This window comes from Orycteropus afer, unplaced genomic scaffold, assembly GCF_000298275.1.
Source record: "Orycteropus afer afer isolate SDZICR_OR568_19922 unplaced genomic scaffold, OryAfe1.0 scaffold00078, whole genome shotgun sequence".
Classification (NCBI taxonomy): domain Eukaryota; kingdom Metazoa; phylum Chordata; class Mammalia; order Tubulidentata; family Orycteropodidae; genus Orycteropus; species Orycteropus afer.
The window spans coordinates 695996-705479 of NW_006921665.1; the positions used below are offsets into that span (position 1 = coordinate 695996).

The window sequence follows — 9484 nt, forward strand, 5'->3', positions numbered from 1 at the left end:
TAACGTACTATAATTTGTGCTCCTAGGTCATGAGAAGGGAGGGCACTCCAATAAATACACATCAGTTAAGACAATCTGCTGCTGTTAGAAAGGTTAACGTGAGTGGCTTTGAATTGAGTCCACGCATGTATAGTTTGCTCTCCAGTCTGCTTTTGTAGGGATGGTTCTTTCCACTTTCCCACCTCTGCCCTTCTTTCCTGTCTAGTCCTCTTAGAAGGCTCTACTGCTCCTAAGACTGGTTTAGTGGTGCTTTGAAGGGTGATTCTTTCCGTTACCACCTGACTCCTTAACTCACCCCAGCACTTGAAGGCAGGTCTAGAGCTCTGGGTTAGTGCCCTAGAGCCACAGTTGCAAAACACCACTGGACTAGGACCCACTCTACTCCACATGACCTCCTGTTAGCTTACCTGATAATACCTTTGAAGGCTACATATCCAATCAAAGTCAGATTCACAGACACCAGGGGTTAGACTTCAACATTAATTTTGAAGATTCAGTCTCTTAAGTGGTAGCTCCTTGTGCAAAAACTGCACCTTCTACACATATTCATCTAAGAACTCATACTTCCACTTGGTCTATTTACTTACTTGGCTGGGCTTTTTTAGTTCTTGCTGAGCCAGGGCTTGGTCCCAGCATGAAGAATGAAGGCTTTAATGGATTTGCTAAGGCAGGCTGTATTCAAACAATTTCTCTTGCCTGAGGAAAGTGAGAATTTAATGGGAATTTAAGTACATGCTATATTATCAATGTGAGAACAAACTTTTTTTTTTTTCCTTTTGAAATAGGACAGTTCTTTTATTTTGTTAGAAAAAGGTAGCCACAGATTTCCTGTTGTTGTGACTTTATTCTAGCCCTCTTTGGGAGAAAATTCAAGAAAAGGGGTAGGCAAGGTAACCAAATGGAAATACTATCCTTCCTCCCCTGTCTTAGTCTCCTAGTCCTGCTGTAACACAAATACCACAAGAGGGTGGCTTTAAAGAACACAGATTTATGTTTCACAGTTCAGGAGACTAGAAGCTCAAATAACTCTGGAGAAAGCTGTCAGCTCTGGGGGAAGATCTTGCCTGTTCCAGCATCCTGTGAATTCGTTGGCAGTGTCTTCACCATTTTTTGCTTGTTTGTCTCTCTCTTCTGCTCCTTATAACTCAAAAGCGATTAGATTTAGGCCACACCCTACATAACAAATACAACCCAAATCCCAAATGGACTTAAATCCACAGATACATGAACTTAGATTCTAACATATATTAGGGAGGTTGGATGGGGGAGGCATCACACTTCATTCTATAATGTCTATTTCTAACATTCTGTGATTCTATAAAGGATGACCAGAACAGATATTACTTAATGCTGTGTGCTAGGCATTTTGTATATATTTTCCCATTTTACTGAGGAGAGCACTGAGACCTAAAATATCTCAAGTTCACATGCACAGCTGGGATCTACACATAGATTGTGACTTCTCAAGCAAATTGTTCTTCCCTCTACACGATGGTTCTCAGATTTTTTTTTTTTCTTTTGCCAGGGAACTCTTTATTCAAATAAAGCTGTGCCTTGTAGGCCAGTGTGACAGATAATGAAGGGACTTTCCCTTGATCAGAGGCCCATTTTTTCTCACCACAGTGACCTCCACAACACCTCAGAGAAACCCACAGGGCTCCGGGAGATAAGATTTTTAAAGCACTGCAGTGTATGGTGAAAACTGTAGCAATCCAGAGACCTTGACAGCAGGTACTCTTGGAATAAGAACAGATAGGCTCAGAGGGAATGTGATGAGTATAAAATCTTAAAAGGTAGAGAAGTCTGATACAGACTTAATTTCTCTGCCTAGAGTATTAGAATCAAGTACAGTTTTTGAGGTTTGTTATCCAAGAGATGATACCTTTACAAGTATCCCTTGTTATCCCAGTGGAGTTGGATCCTCGTTTTGGACAGTGAGAGTTTGGAGAGTGAGTCCCTGATACCTGGGATCATGGATGTTTACAGGATTGTAAGGAGTCACTCACTCCACCAACAGTTGTGGTTCAGTGTACAATTCAGTGGCATACCATACATTCACAGTTTTGTACAACCATCACTGCTGCCTAGTTTGAGCTTTTTGTTAATCCAAAAGGAAATGTTAGGATTTTTTTAATGTAATATTCACAGTTTTGTACAACCATCACTGCTGCCTAGTTTGAGCTTTTTGTTAATCCAAAAGGAAATGTTAGGATTTTTTTAATGTAATAATCATGTGAAAAGTTGTCATTTTTGTGTCATCAAGAGCCTCATACAAACTTGGCCATATTGCTGTTTTCATATTGGTCTTTCCTGTACGTCTTTCTAAATAACGATGTATATTGCTTTAGGCAGAGTGGTGAATGTATCAAGCATGGTTAGTCTCAGAGCCCTTAACTCCTGCAGCCCAGAGCTGCGACAGAAGTTCCGTAGTGAGACCATCACAGAGGAGGAGCTGGTGGCACTCATGAACAAGTTTGTGGAAGATACAAAGAATGGGGTGCACCAGAAGGAGGGCTGGCCCAACACCGCGTATGGCGTGTCGAAGATTGGTGTCACAGTCCTGTCCAGAATCTACGCCAGGAACCTGAGCGTGCAGAGGAAAGGTGACAAGATCCTCCTCAATGCCTGCTGCCCAGGGTGGGTGAGAACTGACATGGCAGGGCCCAATGCCACCAAAAGCCCAGAAGAAGGAGCGGAGACCCCAGTTTACTTGGCCCTTTTGCCCTCAGATGCTGAGGGGCCTCACGGGCAGTTTGTTTCAGAGAAAGCAGTTGAGCAGTGGTGAGCTTGACTCACAGCACCATTCTTGGGCACCATTTTGTTCCTGACCTGATTAAAACACAGGGCACATAACCCTTGTCCACAGCATCCCTAACAAGCTCACACTTTAAGCTGCCTGCTGGTTCTGTGAATTCTTTTGTGATTTCTTCCATGATGTAGGGAAATAATATATGTAATTGGTGAAAATTATGACTGAGAATCAATAGATGACTAAAATTGTTCTTAATAAATACTTATTTTTGTAGATTGTATGCTAAAGCAGCTCCTTAAAAAACCTTAAATAAATAAACCAGTTGCTGTTGATTTGATTCAAGCCCATGTGTGTCAGAGTTGAACTGTGTTTTCCGTAGATTACCAGGCCTTTCTTCTGAGGTGCCTCTGGGCAGACTTGAATCATCAGCCTTTCAGTTAGCAGCTGAGTAAATTGTTAGAAATTTTATATAATTTAAAAAATCAGATCAAAGAAAGTAACAGTATAGCTCAGAGCTTTTTCTGCAAAGTTTCAGAGAGTAAATATTTTGACCTTTGCTGGCCACATGGTCACTCACTGTCATAGCTACTCAGATCTGCCATTGTACCAGGACAACATGTTAACAAATAAGTACAGCTGGGTTTGGCCCACAGGCTATATTTTACCAACCTTTGGTGCAGCATGAACACTGACAAAGGCAAGACATGGAGGTCTAACCTTGCCAGGCAATTCTTTCTATCAGAGCAATTGCAGCTACAGTGGTTGCCAGGTGTGAAAGGAGGGCTAGACCCACAACTGTTAGTACAATCTGTGAGTCAAGACAGAAGCAGTCACTTTCTCAAGACAGCTCAAATGGAATATAGAGTTCCTGTCTGCCTTTTCTTCTGTAATTCACTGAATAATGTAAAGTAGCTCTTTCAGACAGTAGTTAATATTAAATGACTTTTTTAAAAAAATTACTCTGGAGTAAATGCTGACTCATGCTGACCTCATGTGTCAAAGTAAAACTGCTCCATAGGGTTTTCAGTGGCTGGTTTTTCATAAGTAAATCAGGCCTTTCTTCTGAGACACCTCTGGGTGGACTCAAATTGCAAACCTTTTGGTTATAAGCTGAAGGCATTAACCGTATTACTTTAAATCAGGTGAAAAGAGAAGTGCTCAGTAAATGTTAAGTGCTGCTGCTCTTTTGAAATCAGCTTCTGGAATATCTCTTCTCTAGGGTTGTTGCTCCATTTTGACTAGGACCAGGCACTGACCTGCTCTTGATGAAGCAAATTATTCTTCTCTGATCAGATTGATTTCTGACTCTAAAATAAGGAAATTTCCTATTCTGCAAAAGATACTAAATATATATATTTTTTATTTCTACCCCTGTTTTAGTCACAAGCCTAAGTGGATTTTATAAAGAAAGGCAGGATAACTGACACCATATATCATGAAGAGGAGGCAGCTGTGCTGGGACATGAGCAAAATTAGGACTCCTGACTTGAACCTGTCATTGCCATGTTTTTCTTTGAGACAGGGACCACACCCAGACTTGATTTTCTCTCATTGTCCTTGAAATTTTACCACTCCTTTCCCAGAAGCTTCTATAGTAGCTTGGTAAACCACCACCATTGAGTCAATGCCAAGTCATAGCAACCCTATAGGACAGAGTCAAACACCATAGGGTTTCCGAGGCTGTAAATCTTTATGGAAGCAGACTGCCTTAATCTTCATCAGTAAGTGCCTCAAGTCATCTTCACTTTCAGCAAGCAAAGTTGTGTCGTCAGCATATTGCAGGTTGTTAATGATTCTTCCTCCAATCCTGATGCTACATTTTTCTTCATATAATCCAGCTTCTCGGATTATTTGCCCAGCATAGAGATTGAATAAATATGGTGAAAGGATACAACCCTGACGCACTCCCTTCCTGATTTGAAACCATGCAGTATCGCCTTGTTCTGTTCAAATGACAGCTTCCTGGTCTATATACAGGTTCCGCATGAGTACAATTAAGTATTCTGGAATTCCCATTTTTCTCAATGTTATCCACAGTTTGTTATGATCCACACAATCGAATGCCTTTTCATAGTCAAACAGAAACAAACATATTTCTGGTATTTTTTGCTTTGAGCCACATCCTGTTTTGTATCATTCACTGCAATTTCCACGATACATCCTAATGGCTTTTTGCCCAATATGAACTGCAGCTTCAGAACAATGTTCTAGACCCCAAAGGAGTTCTGCCCCAGCCTGTTGCCATGTTGGTCCCAAAAAATATCCATGATTTAACATTGCATTTGAGACAGAACCTCATTCTCAGAATTCAGAGGATCTGCATTTAAGGTCTTTGATGTTACTTGACACCAAAATTTGTGTGATTGAAATTGGACTACCTCGGGTTTAGAATTTACCCTGGAGGTAGATGGGTGCTCTAGACTTGCCATGATAGTGTACATTGAGGCCAGCAACATGACCTACCTGTCAAATGATATCATATTCAAAACTAGGCTAACTTCAGTATTCTTTGAGATGCTCATGTCCTTCCTCCCACAATAGGTCATCCTATCACAACAGGAGCTCTGGTAGCATAGTGCCTAAGGCACTTGACTGCTAACCAGAAGGCTGGCAGTTCAAACCCACCAGCCACTCCTCAGAAGGTTGGGCAATCTACTTCTGTTAGTGATACTGCCTCAGAAACCCAAGGAGGGGTCGCTATGAATTGAGTCTGACTCGATGGCATGTAACAACAACAACCATCCTTGAGTCACCTACATAGTTAGTATTGTCCTGAGGTTGCTGAGCACATACATGTCTCACCCATTTCACACTGCCACCTCTTCAGCAAGCTGTTACCTCTCCAAAGCTGTCTACAGCCAGGGTAGTGGAGGATCTTCTATTTGACCAACCTCCTGATCAGCCCAGAAAGCCATTTGGGGACTTGGAGTTCCTCAGCCAACAGTACTCTCCAGTCAGCTCCAAGACAGGGACAGGAGCCTACACGTAGAATCTGACCGTCTACTATGAGGTCACCAGAATCTATAAGGAGATAATCAGCATTCCGTGAGGACTGGGTCACATCATTTTGTTGCTGTCAAGACCAGTTTTCAAGAGGTCTCAACCCCAGTTATCATCCCTCACAAGAAGCACTACACTGAGAAGTGAGTACTCCCTACTTAGATGGAAGGCCCCCAGGATTTGCACACAAAGCTTGTCAGTAGCCAGCTTCAGCTCCAAGAAGTCTTATATTTGCTGGCAGCTGGTGACACCTTCACCACAGAGGCAGCACCTCTGCTCCATTAAGATGTGCAGGCAGACAAACACCTGCACGCCTGAGCAAAGGATGACCATTCTGACATTCGTGAGCTTCATATCAGCAGGAGCCAATGTGTCCTTCAGCTTAGGGTTCTCCACTAACCAGACTGATGTTTTAAGCACTAGCTTGAGATCAGGGTCTTTCATACCAAAAAAATTCCGAAAATTAAACTTAGAGACAAAATCCAGGCCTTCCGTTGCACTGGCCTTTCGGAAGGAGTCCTTCAGGCTGCCCAGCTTTCTTCCTTACACCCACAGTCAGGGTCTCCAGTTCTACACAAACAGCAGGCGGGGACCTCTGCCCACTGCTCTGATCTTATGTTCCCCTGTAACCACTAGGGCATCACCATCTCAGTCACTATGGACTTTTCTAACAGTGCCAGCCTCTTTTATCTTTTCTTGGATTCCTACCATGTTGTGTTCTTTAAGCCCCTTGCACTGCTGGCAAGGACTGCCAATGAAATTATAACAGACTTTGTAATCTGTCCCAGGAATTTGCCACCCACCTGTATCTTTGCTCCCATAACCAGTCATCAGCACAGCCAGACTATTTTCTATTACATATCTAACACCATTCAACATTCAGCCTTCAGAGTGCTGTGAAGCCCACCCTCCCCTCCCCATTATTCAGCTTAAAAAGTGAAGTAGATAGGCTGGTCCTCCAACAGTTTTGGAGACTTGCATACCTTTAATAATAGTTACACTGCTGCATTCTCATCAGAGCTAGCCCTGAAGACCCAAGCCAGTCTCAATGCATACATGCTTTGCTGCCTCATCATTTGTTAGACTGAGAGTTCAATAGTGCTCATTAGCTTATTTTTATATGCAGGAGCTTTAAGGTTTTTCTTTTTGGAGTCTTACAAGTTATTTATGTAAGATTTGATACATGATTGTCTGAACTATGGAAACAGACAGAATTTTCACCTAGATTGCTAAAATCACTCCCTCCTCCATGCTCTGAGAACTGAGAAGGTCTGTTTAGAAGGTGTTAACAGATGGCATTGTGGTTGAACTCAGTGAAAGGAGTGACTTTTGTAGGAGTTCTGCTGTTTCTTGGTGAGAATTACTTTCCTTACTCTGATTGCTGCTCCTGTAAGGATTGGTAGAAAACCAACAAGTGCATCTGTCTGGAAGGGGTTCCCATCCCACTGAGGGGAGCCTCATCATCTTCTGCACAGATGAACAGCCTCTACTCTCCGCCTGATGGTGAGAGCCCAAAAAGCCACATGGACGTTCAAAATTGTTCCCTTTTCCTTTGGCCCCAAATCTTAAAGGTCTTGTGTGTAAAAATAAGCTAATGAGCACAACTGTATTCTATCTGGATGACGCTTTTGTGTGAGGAGAAACTCTTTTTGTTTTGTCCTTTTGTTCCTTAAGCATGTTTTGGGGCTTGACCTCAGCAGGCCCACTGCTAACAACCATGCCCAGGTTCCATGAAGTTCTCCTTATCATGCAAAGTCATCATCCAGAGTTGTTGTCAGGCAAGTGTCCTTGCCTGGGGTAGGAGTCTTCCTTTGCTTTTTTGAGACAGCACCATGATCTGCCTATGAACAAAGACACAATGTTATTTTTTGCCCTTTTTATACAACATTACGACTTGGGTAAGGAGCACCTCAGTCTTCAAAGTGACATCTTTGCTCTTTAACACTTTAAAGAGGTCTTTTACAACAGATTTTCTCAGTGCAATATGGCATCTGATTTCTGGATTGCTGCTTCCATGGACATTGATTATGGATCCAAATAAAATGGAATCCCTGACAACTTCAATCTTTTCCCCATTTATCTTGATGCTGCTTACTGGCCCAGTGGTGAGGTTTTTGTTTTCTTTATGTTGAGGTGTAATCCGTATGGAAGGTTGTAGTCTTTGACCTTCATCAGTAAGCATTTCAAGACATCTTCTCCTTTAGCAAGCAAGGTTGTGTCGTCTGTATATCACAGGCTGTTAAGGAATCTTTTTCCAATCCTGATGCTGTGTACTTCTTCATAAAGTCCAGATTCTTGGATTATTTGCTCACCATAAAATTGAATAAGTATGGTGAAAGGATACAGCCTGGATGCACACTTTTCCTGATTTTAACCTATGCAGTATCCCCTTGTTCTGTTCAAATGACAGCCTTTTGTGATCTACTTACAGATTTCTCATGAGCACAATTAAGTGTTCTAGAATTCCCATTCTTTGCAATGTTATCCTTGATTTATTATGATCTACACAGCTGAATGCCTTTGCATAGACAATAAAACACAAGTAACCGTCTTTCTGGTATCCTCTGCTTTCAGCCAAGATCCAACTGTCATCACCAATTATATCCTTTGTTCTATGCCCTTTTCTGAACCTGCTGTGAATTTCTGACAGTTCCTTGTCATCGACTGCAGCAACTGTTTTTGAATTATCTTAGCAAAATTTTACTTGTGTCTGATATTAATGATATGGTTCACTAATTTCGTCATTGTGTTGAATCACCTTTCTTTGGAATGGGCGCAAATATGAATGTCTTCCACTTGGTTGGTCAGGTAGCTGTCTTCCAAATTTCATTGCAAAAGTGAATGAGTGCCTCCAGTGCAGCATCCATTTGTTGAAACATCTCAGTGGGTATTCCATCAATTCCTGGAACCTTATTTTTCACTCGTGCCTTCAGTACAGCTTGGACTTCTTCCTTCAATACCATTGGTTCTTGACCATGTTATCTCCTGAAATGGCTGAATGTTGACAAATATTTTTTGGTACAGTGACTCTGTATTCTTTCCATCATCTTTTGATGCTTCCTGCATTGCTCAGAACAAGGGGACACTACAGGGTTTAAAATCAAGAAGAGTGTGTGTCAGGAATGTATTCTTTCATCATACTTACTCAATCTCTATGCTGAACAAATAAACTGAGAAGCTGGACTATAGGAAGAAGAATGTGGCATCAGGATTGGAGGAAGACTCATTAACGACCTATGTTAGGCAGACTACAAAACTTTGCTCGTTGAAAGTGAGGATGACTTGAAACACTTACTGATGAAAACTGAAGACTACAGTCTGCAGTATGGATTACACTTCAATATAAAGAAAACAAAAATCCTCACAACAGGACCGATAAGCAGCATCATGCATGATACATGGAGAAAAGATTGAAGTTGTCAAAGACTTCTTATTACTTGGGTCTACAATCAACACTAATAGGAGCAGCAGTCAGGATATTGGACATTATATAGCATTGGGCAAATCGGCTGCAAAGGACCTATTTCAAGTGCTGAAGAGCAAAGATGTTTCCTTGAAGACTAAGGTGAGCTTGACACAAGCCATGGTATTTTCAGTCACCTCATATGCATGTGAGAGCTAGACAATGATTAGCAATGGACGATGGCTAGCAGCCAAATGCCTTAACCACTATACCACCAGAGCTCCATATATATATATATATATATATATATATATATATATATATATATA

The 9484-nt window shown here is 41.6% G+C and overlaps 1 protein-coding gene across 1 annotated transcript in view; it reads left to right on the forward strand.

Moving 5' to 3' along the window:
- LOC103197373 (carbonyl reductase [NADPH] 1) overlaps positions 1 to 2785 on the forward strand; it is a 6481-nt gene extending 3696 nt beyond the window's left edge. Inside the window, exon 3 of the mRNA XM_007941256.2 lies at positions 2349 to 2785. Coding sequence (XP_007939447.1) covers positions 2349 to 2785 — 437 coding nt within the window. The remainder of the gene's footprint in view (positions 1 to 2348) is intronic.
- The last annotated feature ends 6699 nt before the right edge of the window (positions 2786 to 9484 follow it).